Source organism: Xenopus tropicalis, chromosome 9, assembly GCF_000004195.4.
Source record: "Xenopus tropicalis strain Nigerian chromosome 9, UCB_Xtro_10.0, whole genome shotgun sequence".
Lineage (NCBI taxonomy): Eukaryota > Metazoa > Chordata > Amphibia > Anura > Pipidae > Xenopus > Xenopus tropicalis.
This window is the reverse complement of record NC_030685.2, coordinates 67,775,359-67,799,365: the sequence shown is the minus strand read 5'-3', so window position 1 is coordinate 67,799,365 and position 24,007 is coordinate 67,775,359. Positions and strand designations below refer to the sequence as shown.

General features: G+C 41.5%; 1 protein-coding gene across 1 annotated transcript; it reads left to right on the top strand.

Annotated features, from left to right (window-relative positions):
- The first annotated feature begins 5,562 nt into the window (after window positions 1-5,562).
- Window positions 5,563-18,581, top strand: cybrd1 (cytochrome b reductase 1). The gene is made up of 4 exons (NM_001172279.1): window positions 5,563-5,754; window positions 13,732-13,940; window positions 16,326-16,480; window positions 17,961-18,581. The coding sequence occupies exons 1-4, from the start codon at window positions 5,568-5,570 to the stop codon at window positions 18,259-18,261; spliced, it is 852 nt and encodes a 283-aa protein (NP_001165750.1). The 5' UTR covers window positions 5,563-5,567; the 3' UTR covers window positions 18,262-18,581.
- Window positions 18,582-24,007: the final 5,426 nt, after the last annotated feature.

The following is a 24,007-nucleotide window of genomic DNA, read 5'->3' as shown; positions in this document are numbered from 1 at the left end:
CACAGAGTTGCCTTTGTCATTGTATATTAAAGTATACGGAGCATATCTATTTCTGATGACTACACGACAGAGGTTAAATGTATTGTAGCTATTGCCAAAATACACTGTAATCCCACTCATTAGGGGGGCACTTGCACAACAGCAGCTCCAGCCAAATGTTCAGGTGTAGAGTCGTATTTGATTTGCCAGATTGTGTAGTAGGACTCCCATCCAGTGACTTGCATTAAAGTCACATATGTGCTCAGAATATAAGAACTTTTTAAACTGTGACACAGTGTTACCCAAGGTGTCATTATATGCTGCTTGCAGCTCTGGTCTGAATGGCCATACATGTAGGACTATCATTTGAGAAATCTCTACACCAAAGCCACATGTTGGCCAATCCTGAAATATACAGTATATACCTAAAATAGCATAACAATTGTAGACCCTTCTGCCCTACTGTCTCTGGCTAAAAAGCAACGCATTTGAAAGAAGTGAATAAGGAGCATGGAACTGTTCCATTCTTGTGCAGAACCACCTACCATTGTATCCTTATCTGCCTGAGCCTAAATCCGGTTCTCTGCAAACTACAATGTGTGCAGTGATCTGAGAAATGGGCAGACAGGGCAGCATAAATCATGTGCCAACTGCATAATGTTTGAAGTGGGAGTAAGAAGGGATTAGTGAGATGGGAAGTGGAACTATGGAGCAATCAATCTGAAACCAGATTTACCCCACCTCCACTTTATCACTCTTCCCTGGCAACTCTACATCACATGTTCTGTCCATCCTAATTACTCATCAAATAGTCTATAAGGCAGCAATTATCTGAACATACAGAAGCTTAATTGCATATGTAAATATATTAGAAGAGTTCCCGTGTGGCAAATATAGGGAAGACTAGGACCAGGTCTGGACTGGAATGCAAGATAGGCCCTGGAATTTCAAGTACACACAGCCCCCCACCAGCCCAATAAATAGTGACATAGTGGATAAATCCACAGATTTCCAGTCTGTTTATTATTATTATTAACATTTATTTATAAAGCGCCATATTCCACAGTGCTGTACAATAAGTGGGTTTAATACATTGGACATACAGAGTAACATATAAAGCAATCAATAACCGATACAAGAGGTGAAGAGAGCTCTGCCCAAAAGAGCTTACAGTCTGGGCCTGAAAATGACCACAAGAAATAAACAACAGTGATTAAAGAATCAGATGAGCACTGGCAGCCATGGCTAAGTACAGCAATATCAACAGTTGGTAACAGTTCCCAAACTCCATCTATGCGCATGGGCAACCAAAAATTTGCTGTTATGAAGCTTATCCTGAAGTCAATAGAGACTCATTTAAAGCGCCTTACAGCTTCCCTGATGAATTTGCTGTGCAGTTTCTGGGTTCATTTACAGGACCCTGTGAACTAGAAAGAGTTGCTGGCTTGCAACATGGCTTTAAAAATCAGAGCCAGGATGGCAGAGAATATAAATAACCAGGCAGATACTGGTTTAACAATCGTGTCTGAGTTATGCCCCAACTTTAGTGGAAGAAAAAATATTCGCTAAACTGATTTAGCAAATTTGGCAACCGGTGACCCATAAACTTTCCCTCCATGGCTCTGTACATCTCTCCATGTTGTCTGGTTCCCTATGCACTGTATGACAGGCTGCCAGCTTAATAAATATTTTTGTGTTATTAAAATATTATGTTCCCCATCTGTTTCCTGTTATCAAGCCTCTGTGTTACGGAATTTTGCTAAAACTCCAAGTTCCAGTCAAAATGCCGAAGCCAATCATTCCCAGTGCTCTGAGATCCCTTGTTAAATAGTTGGTTCACCTTTAAGTTAACTTTTAATATGTTATAGAATGGCCAATTCTAAGCAACTTTTCAATTGAGATTTAATGTGGATAAATGTAAGGTCATGCACCTGGGATGTAAAAATATGCAAGCCACTTATACCCTTAATGGGACTGCACTAGGCAAATCCATAATGGAGAAGGACCTTGGAGTCCTTGTAGATAATAAACTTGGCTGTAGCAAGCAATGCCAGGCAGCAGCTGCAAGGGCAAACAAGGTTCTGAGCTGTATTAAAAGGGGTATAGATTCACGGGAGGAAGGGGTTATTCTTCCCCTTTACAGAGCACTGGTAAGGCCCCATCTAGAATATGCTGTTCAGTTTTGGTCTCCAGTGCTCAAACAGGACATTACTGAGTTAGAGAGGTTCCAGAGAAGGGCAACTAAGCTGGTAAAGGGTATGGAAAGTTTCAGTTATGAAGAAAGACTGGCCAAGTTGGGTCTGTTTACACTGGAGAAGAGGCGCTTAAGAGGTGACATGATAACTATGTATAAATATATAAAGGGATCATATAATAACCTTTCTAATGTTTTATTTACCAGTAGGTCCTTCCAACGGACACGAGGGCACCCACTCCGTTTAGAAGAAGGGAGGTTCCATTTAAACATTCGGAAAGGATTTTTTACAGTGAGAGCTGTGAGGTTCTGGAATTCCCTCCCCGAATCAGTCGTGCTGGCTGATACATTATATAACTTTAAGAAGGGGCTGGATGGATTCTTAGCAAGTGAGGGAATACAGGGTTATGGGGGATAGCTCTTAGTACTAGTTGATCCAGGGACTGGTCCGATTGCCATCTTGGAGTCAGGAAGGAATTTTTTCCCCTCTGTGGCAAATTAGAGAGGCTTCAGATGGGGTTTTTTGCCTTCCTCTGGATCAACTAGTAGTTAGGCAGGTTATATATAGGCATTATGGTTGAACTTGATGGACGTATGTCTTTTTTCAACCCAACTTACTATGTTACTATGTTACTACTATGTAATTGGTCTCCAGTTTTTATAATTTTTGAATTATTTGCTTTCTTCTTCTGCCTCCTTACAGCTTTCCCTGAAGTTTCGTCTCAAGGCAACTTCCACGATTTCGGGGAAATCACGGCGCTTCGTGTGCCATCCCACCGGCGTTTAACATACTCGCTGGTGGGATGGCATTCCGGGGAGATTAGCCTCGGGCAACTAATCTCCCCTTCTGCCACAGCACTAAAATGAGAGGTCTGCTTTCAGTGCAGATGAAAAGTGTGCTAGTGGGGCCCCTATCCTGGTGGGCCCTGGGCAAATGCCCCTTTTGCCCATTTGTTAAAATATGTATGAAATCTTACAGCAGCCCCTCTGCCATTTGCCAGAAGCCACAGATTGCCAGTCCAGGTCTACCTGGTGCCCAGTTGCTGAATCTTATGGTGCATATATTGAGGAGCCAGATAATGAAGGCTTCCCTTGTAATATGCCCAGTTCTAGTAATTTAGCTACTGACGCATGGGTCACTTGGGAGGAAATTCAAAAGAGACTTGAACATGTAAAGGTAAACAAAGGTCCAGGGCCGGATGGGATTCATCCCAGGGTATTAAATGAGCTGAGCGCTGTGATTGCCAAACCTCTTCACTTAATTTTTCAGGATTCATTGAGGTCTGGCATGGTGCCGAGAGACTGGCGGATTGCTAATGTGGTGCCATTATTTAAAAAGGGATCCCGTTCTCAGCCTGAAAACTATAGGCCTGTTAGTCTGACATCAGTAGTAGGAAAACTTTTGGAAGGGGTAATAAGGGATAGGGTACTTGAATACATTGCAGTTCACAATACTATTAGTTTGTGCCAGCATGGTTTTATGCGTAACAGATCTTGCCAGACTAATTTAGTCGCCTTTTATGAGGAGGTGGGTAGGAACCTTGATGCTGGAATGGCAGTTGATGTCATCTACTTGGACTTTGCTAAAGCGTTTGATACAGTACCTCACAGAAGGTTAATGATCAAATTAAGGAATATTGGCCTAGAACATAATATTTGTAATTGGATAGAGAACTGGCTGAAGGATAGATTACAAAGAGTGGTGGTAAATGGAACATTTTCTAATTGGGCCAGTGTGGTTAGTGGAGTACCGCAGGGGTCAGTCCTTGGGCCTTTGCTTTTTAACTTGTTTATTAATGACCTGGAGGTGGGCATAGACAGTACTGTTTCTATTTTTGCTGATGACACAAAATTGTGCAAAACTATAAGTTCCATGCAGGATGCTGCCGCTTTGCAGAGCGATTTGACAAAATTAGAAAACTGGGCAGCAAACTGGAAAATGAGGTTCAATGTTGATAAGTGCAAAGTTATGCACTTTGGTAGAAATAATATAAACGCAAACGATCTACTGAATGGTAGTGTGTTGGGGGTTTCCTTAATGGAGAAGGATCTAGGGGTTTTTGTTGATAACAAGTTGTCTAATGCCAGGCAGTGTCATTCTGTGGCTACTAAAGCAAATAAAGTGCTGTCTTGTATAAAAAAGGGCATTGACTCAAGGGATGAGAACATATTTTTGCCCCTTTATAGGTCCCTGGTAAGGCCTCACCTTGAGTATGCAGTGCAGTTTTGGGCTCCAGTCCTTAAGAGGGATATTAATGAGCTGGAGAGAGTGCAGAGACGTGCAACTAAACTGGTAAAGGGGATGGAAGGGTTAAACTATGAGGTAAGACTGTCGAGGTTGGGGTTGTTTTCTCTGGAAAAGAGGCGCTTGCGAGGGGACATGATTACTCTGTACAAGTACATTAGAGGGGATTATAGGCAGTTGGGGGATGTTCTTTTTTCCCATAAAAACAATCAACGCACCAGAGGTCACCCCTTTAGATTAGAGGAAAGGAGCTTCCATTTGAAGCAGCGTAGGTGGTTTTTCACGGTGAGGGCAGTGAGGTTATGGAATGCCCTTCCTAGTGATGTGGTAATGGCAGATTCTGTTAATGCCTTTAAGAGGGGCCTGGATGAGTTCTTGATCAATCAGAATATCCAAGGCTATTGTGATACCAATATCTACAGTTAGTACTAGTGGTTGTATTTATAGTTTATGTATGTGAGTGTATAGATTGGTAGGTGTGGGTTAGGTGTGCTGGGTTTACTTGGATGGGTTGAACTTGATGGACACTGGTCTTTTTTCAACCCTATGTAACTATGTAACTATATATTTAAATGAATTATTCCTAAATGCAGCCCAAGCAAGGCTAGTTAGAACAGGGTGAAAATGCCTCAGTATCCCTATATATGTATAATATTGGAGAGGCTTTATGTTGAGTTTGATTTGAAAAATAATTTCCAAAGAAATATAGGCAGCAACACACTGGCAGACACACCGGGCTGCCATTGCCCCAATGCTACAACTGAATATCTGAAAATATGTAAACTGTTGAGCGAGTAGTAAGCAGTGTATGCAGGGCTAGTATTTGTGGGGAGGTGGCACTAAATGTACAATTTTGGCCCTGGGCTGATCCCCTGCCTGCCTGTAAAGACAGCCCCGACTGCTCCCTCAGTAAGAAAGTTTGCGCCATGTGACCAGCTAAAGATGTGAGGTATCTGGGATCCCAGCCAGGGTGAAATTACGCAACACAGACTTAATCAGTGACCGTGGCAGCCAAGCTGAGGGGGAAGTCCTCTCTCCTCCCACCTCCTTTACTCCATCCCATCAGGGAGGAAGGGGGGTGTTAGCTGACACTGCAGCCTCCCTCCTCCCCTCACAGTTATTTGGGATTCAGACCATGGGCAGCTGAAGATGGAAGGTTACAAAAGCTTTTTGGTTTTCCTTGTTTCCTCCCTCTTGCTGGGCTTCCTGGGAGTCATTTTTACTCTAGTTTGGGTTCTTCACTGGAGAGAAGGGCTTGGCTGGGATGGAGGAGCCGCAGAGTTCAACTGGCACCCAGTCTTGGTCACCTCAGGCTTCATCTTCATCCAAGGCATTGGTATGTCACATTTCGTCTCCCCTGTTAAGAGAGTTAGGAAGGGTGCAACACTCCCATTTTATCTGCGACCCACATTAAGGCCCCATGGTGTATTGGTTGTAACCTGTGAGTATGGGCAACAGAGGGTATAGCAGAGTAACATTGCATTACTAGGACATAATGGCAGCAGTAACCCTTTATGGCAGTGTTGCCCAACCTGTGGTCCTTCAGCTGTTCTTAGAATACACCACCACCTACTAACAGCTAAATACTGTTGGGGGCAATGGAAACAACTTTGCAACAGCTAAATCACCATTGGAGGGACAATCCTACATTATGTACATGGGGCCCTGGAAAAGTTTGTTTTGCCCCAAGGCCAACCAAAGATGTCCCCTTAAGTACTTCTGTAAAGTAATGGTATTGCCAGCAATGCTATATATACTTTGTGATTGTCCATAGAGATTGGCCATGCATGTCACACTAGCTTTTGTTTTACAGGTATGGGATCACTTATCCAGAAATAGATCCTATATCTGTACTACAACTCCCAGCATTGGCTTTCAGAGGGTTTTGGGCAATGATCTTTTACTAACCTAAGCCAAATTATGAGGAACATCCAGGGTCAGTAAGAATACAGGTAAAGGTATGGGACCGGTTATCCAGAATGCTTGGGACCCGGGGTATTCCGGATAAGGGATCTTTCCATAATTTGGATCTCCATAACTTAAGTCTGCTAAAAATAATTTAGATATTGAATAAACCCAATAGGATTGTTTTGCCTCCAATAAGGAATAATTATATCTTAGTTGGGATCAAGTACAAGGTTCTGTATTATAATTACAGAGAAAAATGAAATCATTTTTAAAAATTAGAATTATTTGCTTATAATGGAGTCTATGGTAGAGGGCCTTTCCATAATTTGGAACTTTCTGGATAATGGGTTTCCGGATAAGGGATCCCATACCTGTATATTCTGTTAACAGAAGTTCTGCTGGGCTACAGAGTCTCTAAAATGACCTAAAATTATAATACAAAATATTTTTGCTGTAGGCATTGGTTTCAAGCAAACCATTTTCTTTGGTTTCTTTTGCTTTATTAAACAGAAGTACTATGTACCTTGCAGTTGTTATGAGAGGAACCAGGGGTGTAGCAATAGGGAAGTAGCCTCTGTGACTGCACAGGGGAGGGTAGAGGCAGGAATGTGGGCTTCCAATGGGGCCCTAACAGATGAATCATTTCTATATATTTTGAAACTGTTTGGGGAAACTAAAATTATTCTGCTGCAAGGCCATGTAACTAGTTGCACCACTGTGTTTGATTAAAAGGGTTAAATTAAGTCTGTTACATTAAAATATAAGGCACCTAAAAGTATCTATGGATTGTGGCAAATGCCAGAAAAGCTGCTGTAAGATTCCATAGACAGTCACCATTTATTGGGCTGGTTATTTGGGCCTCTGTGTACTTAAAATACCCAGAATCCCAGTCAGGACCTGCTGCAGGTTGTATTATTTCATTTTACACAACCAGGGAGTACTGTAGTCCTTGTGTGTACAAAATGGGACAATACAACCTGCAGCACTACAGAAGGTGCTGATCCTGGATTCTTAGAATTATAGTTTAGCAACCCCAGGGCAATGAGTGGACATTTTGAAAGCAACATTTTTATACGTTATCCTTATATGTGCTGCCAGTCCCGAGGGGGTGAAGAAGGGTGACAATAGACCATCTGCACAAAATGTCTTGTGAAACTGTTTATGAATCACGAACTGTCAAAAAAAATGAACATATAATATGAGCTTTATCTCATTAACTAACCCTCTCTCAGCAATCTGTCTGTCTACATGAAGGAGTCAGTGTGAGATTTTGATTGACAACAAGGCCAAATATACATTGTTTATGCTCTGTTTGCCTAGACAATGTACTAGAATTAACTGTCCTTTTAAATAACCAACATGTGAATTTGTTTATTTGACCCACAATTACCTTTTGTCATGGGTCACCTGTTATTTTGTGCAAAGGGGGCCCCAGACTTTCTTTTTCTGTGGTGGGTTGGCTGGTTTGGGGTAAAATGCATAATGCCCACCTATTACTCTTTATTACTGTCCTTTCTAGGGGCAATGAAGTGCCTTGTGTATCAGCAACATAACTGTTCAGTTAGTGAGTGTGCTGGTCAGGATCAAAAGCAACCAGAGGGACAGTTATGTCTCGTGTGGCCTCCCTTTAAGTTCCTGACTGACTAGCAGGTTAGAAAGCTGCAAAGGAGGAAGTAAAAATGAAGTAAAAGAACTAGGTTAGGCATCAGATTTTGCAGAACTGCAACACTCAGATTCCTCCTGCAACACAAACTGTTTAGCAGTGATTGATTCTATAGTTCTGCAAAATCTGGACTGTTACTGGATACCAGTTGTGGCAGTAAAATCAGGCCAGATGTTAGCATGGACAGCCTGGTATGGTTGGAATTCATACAGCTGGTCATAAAGGAGGAAAGACTGTCCTTTTATAGAATTACCAAGGCTGTTTGACTGATGTCCCCCAAACAAAAGTGATGGTTAACTGAATGGATATTTCTATATATACTGGATTGGAATCTGCTTGATCTAAGATTGTCTGATTGTTAAATTGTCTGATTGGTAACAAGACCCTAGCAACCAGATAGTTGCTAAAATACCAAATGGACAGCTGCTGAACAAAAAGCTAAATAACCAAAAAAAATGAAGACCAATTGCAAACTGTCTCAGAATATCAATGTCTACATCATATTAAAGTTAATTTAAAGGTGTACTACTCCTTTAATAGTTTCGCGATTCAGTCCCTCCATGAAGGGGCACAGAACCCAATGCCAATGAGAATCCCAGGCTTATCTGGAAGCTCCTGCTTTATCCCCACTGAGCACACAGCATCTGCACCTTATCTTCATAGGCAGGGCACCCACATGGCACTGCATGTATGGAGCCAATAAAATGTCTTCATGTACTCCATCACAAACTTGTAAGATCATGGTGGTTGGGAAGAAAACAACAGATTAGGAAGATTTGGAATTTGTTATGAAATGTTGGCTGTACAAAAAATAGCCCTGCAATGGTGCCTTGTGCTGACCAGTGCCTTAAAGATTCTCTGCCTGGACAGACTTACTATGGGTCCTTTTTTTACAGGGGTACAAGTGCTAGTGAACTAAGGGGCACTACTGCGCACCCCTTAGTGCTTACTAAAGGTTTAGCATCTCTATAACATTAATAAGCCAGGCCTTTACAGTTGTCACAGGAGCTTCCCATTTTGAATTAACTACTAATTAGCCCTATTTTGGGACATTTATTTTCTGTATATACTAGGGATGCAGCAAATCCAGGATTCGTTTCGGGTTTCAGCCAAGGTTCAACCTTTTTCAGCAGGATTCAGATCCAGTCAAATACACGTGCCTGGTTGAATTGAATCCAAATCCCTGAAATGTGTCACATAAACACAGAAATTTTTAACCGCACAAGCAGCAAGAAGTTCTGTTTAACCCCTCTGTGGCCAAATTTGGCTGGGTAGGGCTGCCACCTTTAGGTGGCCATAATGCTGGGCAGGGGGCGTGGATGTGATGTTATGGGGGGGGAATCATGTCACGGGACTGGTGCTTTCATGGGGCGGGGCTATGATGTGGTGATCGCCGATTGTCTGATCGCTTTGCCAGGTTTGGAGAGTCCTGCCCGGTTTTCCAAATTGAAAAGTTTTGACCCAGAAAGCCTTTCTGAAAACCAGGCTGTCTGGGTCAACACCGGACAGGTGGTAACCTTACATGCAAGTAGTGATTGATCCAAGGGGCATGCCACAGGTCTCTACATTCCAATAAAGTACATAGGCCAGTGACAATACAGGTACCATGCAGAGCACAAAGTGTAAAAATTGGCAGATTGTGTCCTTTTTTGCACTTTGCACACTGCACATTGCATGGTATATGGCTCCTCCTGTGATTAGGCCTGCAGGGCAGACTGGAGACACTTCCTCCCATACTAAATTAGGACTAAATTGAGCCGGCACCTTTGCATGTATGGGCGCCTACAGGTGCAATTCAGTGTAATACAGTGCACTTCCTTAACAGTAGCCATGCAAGGCTAAATGTTGATAGTACATGTAACGGAACCAAAACATAGAACTTAATTTTGCGTGAGACTTAGTGCCAGGCAATATAACCAGACTGAGCAGCCACATATCTGATGAGAACCAGTAATAAGTAATTAAGAAAAACAAAAGGAAGATTAAAACAAACACAGTTTATTAAAGGAACAGTAACACCAAAATATGAAAGTGTTTTAAAGTAATTAAAATGTAATGTACTGTTGCCCTGCACTGGTACAACTGGTGTATTTGCTACAGAACGCTCCTATAGTCTATATCAGTGCTGTCCAACTTCTGTTGTACCGAGGGCCGGAATTTTTCCGACCTACGTGGTGGAGGGCCGATAATGGAAGCCAGTTTTGACCACTCCCCTTTTTGAAACTGCACCCACTTGAAACCACACCCATGTTATCACATGACCATACCCATATTAATGGTTGTAGTACAGCAAAAACCTGCCATACTCTGCCTGCCCTACCCTGCCTGTGTGCCATACTCTGCCTTCCCTACCCTGCCTGTGTGTGCCATACTCTGCCTTCCCTACCCTGCCTGTGTGTGCCATACTCTGCCTGCCCTACCCTGCCTGTGTGTGCCATACTCTGCCTTCCCTACCCTGCCTGTGTGTGCCATACTCTGCCTGCCCTACCCTGCCTGTGTGTGCCATACTCTGCCTTCCCTACCCTGTCTGTGTGCCATACTTTCACTGTGTGTGCCATTCTTGGCTGGTTTGTGCCATACTTGGCCTGTGTGTGCCATACTCTGCCTGCCCTACTCTGCCTTCCCTACCCTGCCTGCCCTACCCTGCCTGTGTGTGCCATACTCTGCCTTCCCTACCCTGCCTGTGTGTGCCATACTCTGCCTGCCCTACCCTGCCTGTGTGTGCCATACTCTGCCTTCCCTACCCTGTCTGTGTGCCATACTTTCACTGTGTGTGCCATTCTTGGCTGGTTTGTGCCATACTTGGCCTGTGTGTGCCATACTCTGCCTGCCCTACTCTGCCTGCCCTACTCTGCCTTCCCTACCCTGCCTGTGTGTGCCATACTCTCACTGTGTTTGCCATTCTTGGCTGGTTTGTGCCATACTTGCTACAGCCTACAGTGACACAATGCTGGCACTGCTCCTACAGTCTGCACAATAACTATGTATTAAAAAACGTTTTAATTGCAGTACCACCTCAGTATATGTTCTTTTTGCAGTGTGCAGGGATTATTTGTGGGTTTCTACTGCTCCTGAGGTGTGAACAGGGGAACAATATGGGTGATTACAGCCTGAGCCTGAGGTGTGAACACTGCAGGGGTGAACAATGCAGAGATTAAAAGGTGTGAACAACACAGGGGATTACATGTTTAAACAATACAGCCTGATTACTGCCTGAATCTGAGGTGAGAACCATGCAGGGGGGCAGTTAACCACAGTACTGATACCATTTAAAGCTTACACAAGAGTAAGCCATCAAAGCAGCCAGACAGGTGGGGGGGCACACAGAGGCGGCCCGCGGGCCGCCAGTTGGACAGCACTGGTCTATATAAATAATCTGCTGTGTAGCCATGGGGCAGCCATTCAAGCTGGAAAAAAGGAGAAAAGGCACAGGTTACATAGCAGATAACAAATAAACTCTGTAGAACAGTGCTGTCCAACTGGCGGCCCGCGACCCCCTCTGTGTGGGGGGCCCACCTGTCTGGCTGCTTTGATGTCTTACCTTTGTGTAATCTTTAAATAGTATCAGTATTGGGATTAACTGCCCCCCTGCATGGTTCTCACCTCAGATTCAGTCTGTAATCCCTCTGTATTGTTTAAACATTTAATCCCCTGTGTTTTTCACACCTTTTAGTTTCTGCATTGTTCACCCCCTGCAGTGTTCACACCTCAGGCTCAGCCTGTAATCATCCACATTGTTCCCCTGTTCAGGGGAAGGCAGAGTATGGCACACACAGACAGCATAGGGTAGGCAAAGTAAGGCACATAGGCAGTATAGGGCAGGGAGGGTATGGCACACACAGGCAGCATAGGGTAGGCATTGTATGGCACATAGGCAGTATAGGGCAGGCAGAGTATGGCACCCACAGACAGCATAAGGGAGGCAGAGTGCTGCCTGTGTATGCCATACTCTGCCTGCCCTATGCTGCCTGTGTGTGCCATACTTTGCCTGCCCTATGCTGCCTGTGAGAGGTGAACCTGACAGGGGTTTGTTCTGGGAGTTTGTTAGTAGTTGGAAACAGCCATTAAATGGTCCCTAAGGTGTGTAATTATGTTGCTGGGGGTTGCTGTGCTATCCACAGGGGAGGAGGAGGCATATGGATTTAAGGGTATGTCTTAATATGACATAATATAATTCTTTCATATATGAATAACTGTTGATATCCCCGCAGCGAGGACCAAGCATTTGGGTTTTTGCTGCACTACCACCATTGTGATAAAATAGGTGTGGTTTGAAGTGGGTGTGGTTCAAAAAAGGGGAGTTACCAAAACTGTCTTCCATTAGCGGCCCTCCACCATGTATTCTAGAGAAATTCCGGCCCTCGGCACCGCAGAAGTTGGACAGCACTGCTGTAGAATACAATGGCATTTTATCTGTTATCTGCTAAGTAACCTGTGCCTTTTCTCATTCGAATGGCTGCCCCCATGGCTACACAGCAGCTTTGCTTATATAAACTATAGTAGTCTTTCTGAGGCAAACACACCAGTTATACCAGTGCAGGGCAGCAGTGCATCATATTGTAATTACTTTAATACGCTTTCATATTTTGATGTTACTGTTCCTTTAAAATACATAAGATTGCAGACACGGAGGCAGGAAAAGTAAAGCACATCACAAGCCGGCCCCGCTGCTTCTTCTCTTTTCCATGCTTTTCTCTCATTATTGGGCTTTGATTCTACCGGCCTTTGTGCCTAAATTTGTATGTACTTTAATAACCTGTGTGTGCTTTACCCTGCAATGGAGTGGCTGCCCTTGTCTCATTTACTAGTTCCTTTTGGAACAATGTCCTACCTTAACAGCGGCCCTATGTTTGATCTCTACGGTGTTGGGGTCAGCTAAACTATATGGCCGACACCCCTTATAATCATGGGAACTGTCTATTTAACCCTTTAAGTGCCAGCAGATATTGCGTTTCAGTTGCACAAAATGCCTGATGTTTTTTGGACATTTTGCTCTCTATCACTTTAGGGGCATTTCCTGGGGTTGCGGAGGTGGGTTTAGTTTAGGTAAGAAAACTATACGTCGTTTTCTTTGGTAGAACCTGAGATTTCTAAATCTGCCTTTTTTGTGTATTCCAACTTCTGGGACAAGATTTTAAAAAAATTATTGAAATTAAATATAAAATTAAACAGAAAAAGAGGAAACTGTAAATTCAGCAGAACTTAAATCCCCGGTCTTTTAGTGTTTTTTTTTTTTTTAATTAAACCACATTAACTAACTGCTCTAGAGTAACATTCTAGGCAAAACCTTAGCACATAAGTTTGGCCAGGGCCTCCCTTAATTCTTACAAAGGGTACAGATATTGGTAGATATTGGTGGATCAGTTAACCATAGTTCCAAGGATATGCAGGGCAGCAAATACACATTCATTATCACCTTAACTGGCCTTCAGTTAAGGTGATAGTTCCCCAAAGGGGGGCAGCCCCACAATTTAGAAACCACTGCATTATTTTCAATCACTGCCTCCAAAAAGGACAATTACAAAGTTGCTTAATTACCACTGTCTAAGATAATGTCTTCTCTTTGATCATTCTTCAAGCAAAAAGCTCCGTAATGCAATATCATTTATATATCACTGCTAGATGGTGGAGAATGCTATAGCCTATAGCCAATACAAGCAGTATGCCTGCTGCAGTGTCCCCATGGAAATGCTTATGAATAGGATTCACAAGTCACTTGCTTTTCTCTTTCCTCTTTTTCAGCTATCATAGTGTATAGATTGCCATGGACCTGGAATTGCAGCAAACTTCTAATGAAATTTATTCATGCCGGACTTCATCTCACTGCATTGGTCTTTACCATTGTGGCTCTGGTGGCCGTGTTTGATTTTCACAATGCCAAAAACATCCCTAACATGTATAGCCTGCACAGCTGGATCGGGCTGACTGTTGTCATTCTGTATGCGTTACAGGTAAGTATCATTTATTCATACAGGTACTCAGTGTCCAATTAAAATCCATAGGGCTGACACAGGGTGCAGTGAATTGTAGTTATACACCTGCTAAAGTAAAGATTTTGCTGTCTAGAGATGCATGTTGATTTAAGCCTAACGCCTTGTTTTAAAGATCTGACTTACTTGTTTTTTTGTACTACAAAGTAGTAGAGCTTGTCATTTTGTATCAGGGTCATTTACTAAACACAGGGTAGGATGCAAAGTGCATAAAATGGATAAATTGTGCACAAGGGGTCACCATCTTGAATTTCATTTCAGTGTCAGTGGCACTGCACATGCTCAGTGAGCTCTGGCCTGTTGTTGTGAAGCTGAGCTTAGGGGACCTCACACATCATCAAGCAGATAATGAGGTTCCCCTGGCAAAGGGCTGATGATTAAATTCTGTATCACAATTTGGTTTATGAGCAGCCTTGTAGTGGGAATGTGAATTATATTGTGACATGTATGTTCTGTTTATACAATATATTGTGAATGAATCCCTAAGCTCAGTAACTGATGGCAGACAATAGCATATGCTGTGAATCAGCAGAAAAGAAGATGGGGAGCTACTGGGAGCATTTTCAGACGCACAAATCTTCCCTGGTAAAGGGTTGTGGTACAGAAGCCCAAAACATAACATGTTTGCCTTGGGTGGGTACAGAAGCCCAAAACATAACATGCAGAATTTCTAGCCTACTTCTTAGTTAAGCTTTAGTTGTCCTTTGAGAGTGCCAGTGGGGCAGGCAGCAATGACATGGCAGTGGTGGCTCTGTAGCCAGTGCTAGGTGCAGAGAACAGCCAGACCTAGATTTTAGTGCATTTGTGCATAGTAAATTACCCATCTTGATTTAGATCAGGTATTCCCCATAAACAGAAAGAGATCAGCATGGTCTGTTGGTCATAATAGGAAGTATGGGTCTATGGATTTAGCCTCTGCTGAGACAAGCAATATGCCCAGCGCCCAGATTCATGCATATGTGTAAATATGCAGCAAAAGCATTTTTTTGGATTCAAATAGTAATCTGTGAATTCCAGGAACAATACAAGGAAATAAAGATGTGCAGTACTCAGCATGGGTATTGTTTCAACGTGGCTTTCTCTTACATCCTGACAGCCCATTGGAATACTGGTCATTAAGGTGGCCATACACGGGCCAATTCTAGCTGCCGATATCGGTCCCTTAGACAGATTTGGCAGCTAATCGGCCCGTGTATGGGCACTACCGACGGGCCTGTCCGGCCGATATCTGGCCTGCGGTCCCCAAACCGACTTTGCCTATACTCGTCGTTATAATTCGATCGTTTGGCCCCAGGGCCAAAGAACCGAATTTGCCCGGATTCTCCCGATATCGCCCGCCCGTAGGTGGGGGATATCGGGAGAAGATCCGCTCGTTTGGCAACATTGCCAAGCTAGCGGATCTGAAGGTGTATGGGCACCTTAAGACTGTATTATTCTTTTTTTCATGGATGGTTGTCTTTTCTCATCTAAAAGTAAATGACACAGCATGAGCTCCCCTTTGCCTTAAAGGGGACCTGTCACCCAGACATAAAAAGCTTTATAATAAAAGTCCTTTTTAAATTAAACATGAAACCCAAATTAATTTTTATATTAACACATCCATACCCAGTTAAACATCCAAAGGCATTTAAAAATCCCAGCTGTCAATCATATATTGCTTGCCCCACCCATATGCCTTAGGCATAGAGGGAGGGCAGACAATAACTTTAGCTTTCCATTCAGCACTACCTAGATGTCACTGCACATCTCACTTTTCCCCTCCCTCCTCCTCATCTAACTGTGTAGCCAGTGCATGTGTATGGGCATCTGGCCCCCCATTCTGGCACATAAAGAAGATTTTGTCATGATACAAAGCTTGCCTTCATAACACTGTCCACAAAATGGTGCCTGCCTGCTTGCTTTGATTGAGTAATTCCATGACGGAAATAAACAAGATTTATATTATATTTTAGTGTAAGTAAAGTTTATTTTGCTCAACTAACAATATAGAAAATAATGTGGAGTTATTTCTTAGGGTAACAGGTCCCCTTTTAAAGTTTCCAACAACTCCAATTAAATTTGGGCTACTTACAGTATATAAACAGTATAATGAACCATATAAGTAACACGTGCAACACTGTCTCTCGGGACTCTACTCAGAATCATTTGGACCCATGCCAAGAGCTTCTGGGTCAACTGTTACAAATGGGCTTTTGTTAAAGGCTGAATCTCGTGCTCTTATTTGGGGGGTTTAAAATGGCAATGATAAATTGACTTACTCCCTGTGCATGTAAGACCGGCTTCAATCTTGGAACATAGACTGAATTGGTTCTGTATTGTAATACAAGTTGTATTCTGTTTTCTCAGCTTGTTCTAGGTGTTTCAATCTACCTTCTTCCTTTCGCCCGCGACACCCTGCGAGCTGCCCTTATGCCAGTTCATGTTTACTCTGGCCTGTTAATCTTTGGGACAGTGATAGCCACTGCTCTAATGGGAATCACAGAGAAACTAATCTTCTCCCTGTAAGTATGGACAATGTGGAATAAAGAACAATATTTTAGGGTGTTATAATTCCTTTTTATGGGAACATAGATATTTTATATTTAACTATATATTGCAGGTACTGCCATTAAAAACACTTGCATTCTGGGTACTGTACTGTACTTTGCCATTCATGGAATGTAGATTTCTGTGCATGGTGGACTGCGCCCATATTTTGCACTTTGCACCCTGCCCTGCACACAATAAATAACCCCTTATGTGTGTTTGTGCACTCAATATCAGAACAGGGACACCTAAGCACTTTGGCACTAAGTGGCAATGCACCATGTAGGAAAATGTAATTTTCAGCACAGTTGCACCAAAAGAGGGTCCCCCTTGCATGAAATAAATCTGGAATTATAGGGAAAACTCTGCAACCTGGGCAAAAAAAAATCCAAAATAGCACTTTGCACTTGTGTGAGTAAATGAGCCCTCTAGTGTTAGGTTTATGTCTTTTGGAGTAGATTCATCAGCACATACAGTCATACATCAGATATGCCATTTAACTGCTCCTTTCTCTGCCTCTGCTATCCTTTATTTAGAGGACACACCAAACAAACAAGCAAAAAATATCTCAGCAAAAAAACCAATGCAAATTTCTGTCAGGGCATTTTTGGGGCTATTTAAGGATGTTGCCATACAGCAATTCCCCATATACAGGAGTAAAGAAAGTATAGTATTTCTATAACACAGGCAATTTGTAAAATCCAGCTTGGCCAAAAACACATTGCCTTAGTCTAAGGGGCACAGTTACTTACCCACGAACGGGCCGAATGCGTCCGATTGCGTTTTTTTCGTAATGATCGGTATTTTGCGATTTTTCGGAAAATTGTCGCGACTTTTTCGTTGCCATTCCGAATGTTGCGCAAAATCTGGCGATTTTTTCGTAGCGTTAAAACTTGCGCCAAAAGTCGCGCCTTTTTCGTAGCCATTCCGAAAGTTGCGCAAAATGTTGCTATTTTTTTCGTAGCGTTCGCGCCGAGTACGAAACATTCGGATTCATTCAAGCTTCAGTATGGTGACTTTTCTTGGGCCAGGTTGGAGCTGCAGGGTGCCATTGAGTCCTATGGGAGGCTTCCAAAATCATGCTAAGTCTGAAAGTTTCGCCCGCCGCTTACGAGCGCTCAATACGAAAAAGTCGTGACAAGATACGAGCACATCGTAATGGCTACGAAAAACTTGAGTTTTTTTGCGCAAATCGTATTGGTAACAAAAAAGTTGCGTCAATTTCCGGAAAGTCGTAAAGGCGCCGAAAAAATCGCAAAAAATAGGAAAAAGTCGCAAAATGTTCGTTTTCCAATCGGAATTTTTCCAATTCGGTTCGGATTCATGGGTAAGTAAATGTGCCCCTTAGTCTGACTATTTAAAATCTCTGTAGGTCTGACTGAAATGAGTCAGCTTTTTCTGTTTCTGTGCTAGGAAATGTAAAACATAATCCATTTCAATGTTTTTATCTCTAAGGAAGGAGCCACCGTACAGTAAAATGCCACCTGAGGCCATATTTGTCAACACATTTGGTCTCATTATCCTGGTTTTTGGCGGCCTGGTCGTTTGGATGGTCACTACACCAGCCTGGAAGCGCCCTCGAGAGCAGGAAATAAAAGCCTTAAACCCTACTGTATCTTCTCCAGATGGAACAGAGGAAGGTTCCACTATCACAGACTGCAGTAACACAGAGAAGTCTGATGTAGAGTTAAATAGCGAAGCGGCCAGGAAGAGAATCCTGAAGCTAGACGACGCAGGACAAAGGTCAACAATGTGAGAGGGTTAAGGCCCTGTTACTGTGGATTTGCTTCATTTCTGGAAATTATTATTTTGGGACTCCAACATCTCAATTGGCCAACATCATTCCTGCAAAACAAAGCAAGGAAGAAATTTATGTATTTTTTCTCATAAAATTCCATATACGCACTTGTGTCATGTCTGCAGTAAGCAAAAAGTTTACTTAGTGCTTGTATACTGATACATCTTGGATCATTTATTAACATAGGTAATAGATCTTATCTGTTGCTTTGTAGTTGGCTGATGTGAAAGGAAATGTAAACCTTTCAAAGAAATGAATAAAAATGTGCTTTTTTTATAGTTTGTAAATATTTATCAGTTTTTAATACAGTGAATTTGAAATAACAGTCCCACCAGCTGGATGTCTGCTCCAGGTCTAGTAGCACATAGCAGGTAGACCAGAAAATGTTAGCTGAGGATTGGTTGCTAGGGTTTCTAAGTTAAAGTACCATAACTAATTGCTGATTGGCTGCTGTGGAAAGCCTAACTTGTGCAATTTAGCACCTATGTTAATAAATTATTCCCACCAGTGCTGTCCAACTTATTACATATAGTGGACCGATCATTATAGTATGTTCGAGAGCTGGATTAAATTAAAATGATTATGTCATATAGTAAAGTCTATGAAGCCTCTGAGACTTGGGGCCATAAAAATCCTTTGGAGGGCCACATACAGCCCATGGGCCACCTTTTGGACAGCCCCAAATAAATGGCATAATTAATACATATTTAAGTTGGAGGCCATAAGATATTGTTCCTTCTATTTGCTATAAGAAGGTATAACACCACACAGAGACTCTAGCAGGACAGTAGTTGCCTATAAGCAATGCTTTTAGATTATTTTAGGATATCTGGGGAATTAGGGGATTCTGCTTTGGTAAAACACGTTATATACTTTGTCCTGCCAAGAATAATATACATGGAGGCTGTTGTGATGCATTCCACTGGAAATAGATCTCAATCACACCCAGTGTTGGCAGTCACAGCAGCACCATAGTTTAGCATTAATTATTTAAAAAAAACTATATTTTTTTGTAGAAAAGATTAATTTAGTTGTGGAAATAGGCATAAAGAAGAATACTTTTGGTAACTAATTCATTTACATATATTTGCATTGTATCTGCATTGTTTTTTGCTATCCCCTGAAGCCACTAAATAGGTCACAACACTTTAAAGGTTAATGGTCCCACTTTTTGGGATGCTGGGAATTGTCAGAAAGTGTTTGCCACACAAATGCAATTGTCCATCTATTTGATTTCAACCTTACTGACATTATTGTATGTACTGACCAATTTAGGTCAGTGTCTAGACAGAAAGTCTAATTAACTGGTTCCATCATCCCATATATAGTGGCATTGGCAGATAATAGAAGTGACTGGGGTCACTCTGGCTTTTTGATCCACACACCATGCTATTTAGCCATGTATGGCCAAATATACCATAATATCACTATATAGCCCTTAGCTGCTTTAGTCCTGATGCAAAAAAAAATGGTTCTGTATATATATTCTGTGTATACATACAAATAAGACTTTTTTGTCTCTATAATTGTGTTCTACATATATATATTTACTCAAATAGAAGTATTTTGCTTTAGCCAGTTAGTTTTTCCTCCCTCATTATGGTTGCATTGATTTGCATTGACTCTCTAGCTTTAAAGGGGTTAAAAGTATTTGGGTCACAAAAAGAACTTATTTACAACATGATGACTTGCTGCACCCTTAATAGAGAAGTTACTGCAGCTATGAAGACAAGAAATCTTCAATGGTGTATTTCTTTGTTATTCAGGCAAAATTAAACCCAGAAACTAAAGCATTTTCTCTATAGTCCCAGATGCTTGCACGTACACATATATGTATATATTAAAAGTTTTATTTAAGTCTTGCAGTGCCAGTAATCATTGTCTCTCTACGCTGGACGTAATCAAAGGTTGCTGGTCCTGTAAATATTGGCTTGGGAATCTGCTTGGTGAAAGTTTTCTATTTTTATATGTATGTCTACTATGTACATAAATCTGGTGTATCTCAGCGGGAATCATTGTATTTGGTAAGCACAAAGTATTCTGGTACTGAATAGTTGCTATTTTGTATACATGATCTCTTTTCTCTAAATAAAAAAGCAAACGTTTATTGTGAGTTTTCCGTTGCATTAGGCAGAGGTGTTATTAGATTGGATAGGAATATATTATAATATGAGTAAAGGCAACTGGGAGGTATATGCAATGTATATTCTTATGTAATAAGACAGGCACTGTGTGGCTCCAATGCAATAGCATATAGCAACTGATTAAGAGATAAACGTCCACAGCCGGCAACACAGGGACCCACAGCGCCTGGTTCTGCCTAGTGACAGATGCATATTGACTGCAAAACTGGCTGCTACGTTAGTGAAATAGAGAAACACTACACTAGCATTTTCCAAACCATTTTCTATCGGGATTATCTCTACAAGTTCCCTTAACCAGCTTCTTTAATGATGTTGTGTGAGTTCATGTTTACTGCAACTTTTTTGCATGTTTAGTTAAGGGCAATGTGACATGGGATGGGGACTTACTGCTTATAGGATTGTTAATTCCCACTCCCAGAACATCTGTAAGTTTCCATAGTGGGTTGACTCAATAGACACAGATTTATGCCCAGTGAACTGGATGTAAAAAGTCATTTTAACCTCCCACTCTGAAAATGGGAATTTACATTAAAGCACAAATGCAACTGGCCCACCTTCTGATGCATCAATGGAGGGAAGCAAGTCAGACCATGGCTGCAATTATAAGGGTTATATTAGATACAGGTCTAAAATTCAGTCAGTATTTGTATGTAATGTTTGTTTAGTGTATATGCTCTGTGTTGTACAGTTCTGCGAAATATGTTGGCGCTTTATAAATATGTAATCATGATAATTATGATACCCAATGCCAACCGTCTGGCCCTCTTTCCATGCAGCAATGGTTAACTGTGGAGTTTGCAAAGTGCTTATGTTGCACGCATATGGGACATGGCAAATTACAGTTCTTATTTTTCCACCACTGCCATTTATTTGTATTTTGTATCCTGTTTAGCAAATTCAGCATTCCCCCCCACTGACTGTTGGTGGTAAATCTATGTAACATTATAAAACATTAATAGTTGTCCTTTGAATGTTTTAGTCGCAGGCTCAGGCAACTGCTGGTTATTTCCTGCCCATCAATGATTCCATTCTAGCTCAGGAACAAAGGGGCCTTTACAAAACCACTCGCTCCATCCCTCCGCTCACCTTCTTGACTTCAGCAAAGGCTGCTTTTTGGCTAGAAGTCATGAAACTTCACAGTCTAAAAGAGAAATTCCTGTGTTTAATCCAGGGGAAGTACACCTTTACATTCACTGTTATTATATTATAAACTGGACCTGTTCTATGCAGCTTTTCAACTGGTCTTTGTTATTTATTTTCTGTGTCTTTTGAATTATATTAGCCTCACAGTTCAGTCCCTGGAAACCAAAAAACAGAAGCAGATTTATCAAAACCTGAATTTTTGAGTGTAGCACACCCGTGAGTGTTGGCTGGAAGTATTTTGAGTTTGTGTGTTGTTTGAGCTGTGCAGATTTATGTAGGCCTCAGAACAGGTTACGGGCATGTGCAACTCCCTGCAACCCCCGGGACCTCCACACCCATTTGAGCATGCTTATCAGACAGTTGAGGATTTTCTTGTGAAGTCAATGGCCATAACACTGGAGGTTGCTTTCAAACCAAGAATAACTTCTTTATTTACTCCAGAACAGCATTTAGTAGTAGTTCCCTATATGGATATCCAGGGAATTATTTCACATCAAATGATCCCCCCTCTATGGGTATTACTTAAGCCCTGAGCTAACTACTAGGTTTTCCCTGCAACTATGGCCAGTAATGTTGTGAGGTAATAACCTCTCTATTCTCCCTGTAGGGGCCTGGAGCTGCCCAACTAAATAACCTTTCTATGGTTTCACTTCTAGAGTGACTATAATTGTTCTAACTACAGTAACTAAACTCACTTCTGTAGATACCCCCTAATAAGTCCAAGGAAGAAGACATCTAACACCTTTTACACTGGAGAACACCTCCACCTAGTGGGCATTCCTGAACTGCAGAGGAAGCTCCTTTTTAACCTGGAAAGAATAGTTATAGTAAGCACACTATTAGGACCACCTTTAGGTGTCCACATTTAAATAAAAGTCACTTGACTGACAAGCCTGCCTAAAGGGGAACCTAAATAAAAGGAATTAAATCTTAGGGTCCCTACACTTGAAAATCTCAGGTGTGCACTTATTTATGCAAAAACTTGAAACTCGATCAATCTCAAAAAAACCCCTCAAATGCAGTGAAATCGACTCGACAAGATTGTTGTCATTAAAAATGTTGGTAAATCGGCCACTGAGTGTGTAAAATCAATTTTGTTTTTCCATGGCTTATCTTTATTTTTAGATGTTCTACAATTCATCTTTATTCTATATATAAACTGCTCCGTAGTTGGTAGACATATTTAAGCTGGCCATACACGTTCAGATTTTAGTCTTCTTCAAGTACATTTAAAACAAATATTCAGACTGAAATTGTAGGATAAAGCAGATCGGAGGATGTTCTGAACATGAAACAGTTGGCAGGCACCAAATCGTACAGAAGTGACTTCCATTGTAGGCCCCCCAAGTATAATGTCAGATACACAATACATGCACAGATTTTAGTGTTATCAGACTGACATTTTCTAACCTGTCCGACTAAACGACTGATAGCCAAGGTACAAAAATCATTGGGACGATAATTTGGAGCCCACGCATGGACCAAAAATCGGATGAAACTATGTTTCGTACAATTATATGGGTGGGTGTATGGCCAGCTTAACCCCTATAAACCACAAAAGTTAAATCTTCAAGCCTGAGAGCCGCAGAACAAAACATTGCAATTATAATTGTAATTAGTACATTCATTTTGAGGTGAACTAACCATTAATGAAAACTAATTTGCTATCTAAAAATTGCACTTGTTTTGGTACTTTGCACCTGCTCTTTACTGAGGGGTGCATCACCTTTAATTTAACTTTAGTATGTTATAGAATGACTAATTCTAAGCAACTTTTCAATTGGTCTCCATTATTTTTTTCTTACAGTTTTTTAATAATGTGCCTTCTTATTCAAACTCTTTGTAGCTTTCAAATGGGGGTCACTGGCCCGACAGCCAAAAAACTATTACTCTGTGAGGGAACAATTTTATTATGACTGTTGTTACTATATTTTTTCTTTCTATTCTGTTCATATATCTGTCTCTCATTCAAACCACTTCTTTGTTGCTAAGATAATTTGGACCCTAGCAACCAGATAGCTATTATAACTTCAAACTGGGAGTTGCTGAACAATTATTGAAATAATTAATAAACTACAAATAAAAAATAAAGACCAATTGCAAATTGTCTCAGAATATTACTCTCTACATCATACTAAAAGTTAAAGGTGAACAACCCCTTTAATATTGTGTTACATTGTTACTTTGCTTTTCTTTTTTTGTAGCGTGTGCTTTCACTTTGGATCCAAAGTAGGCAATTCATGTCATTTACGCATTAGGTACTTTGTGCATAAGAGGGCTATCTGGGCCACTTTAATTAATGTATATTAGAAAGTTGCAATTTCTTTTATGCAGTGCCGGGCATGGGTGTTCTCTATACAGTACAAGCAAGCCTTACTAGCTGTTACTGACTTCCTCAGCCCCCCCCCCCCCCCACA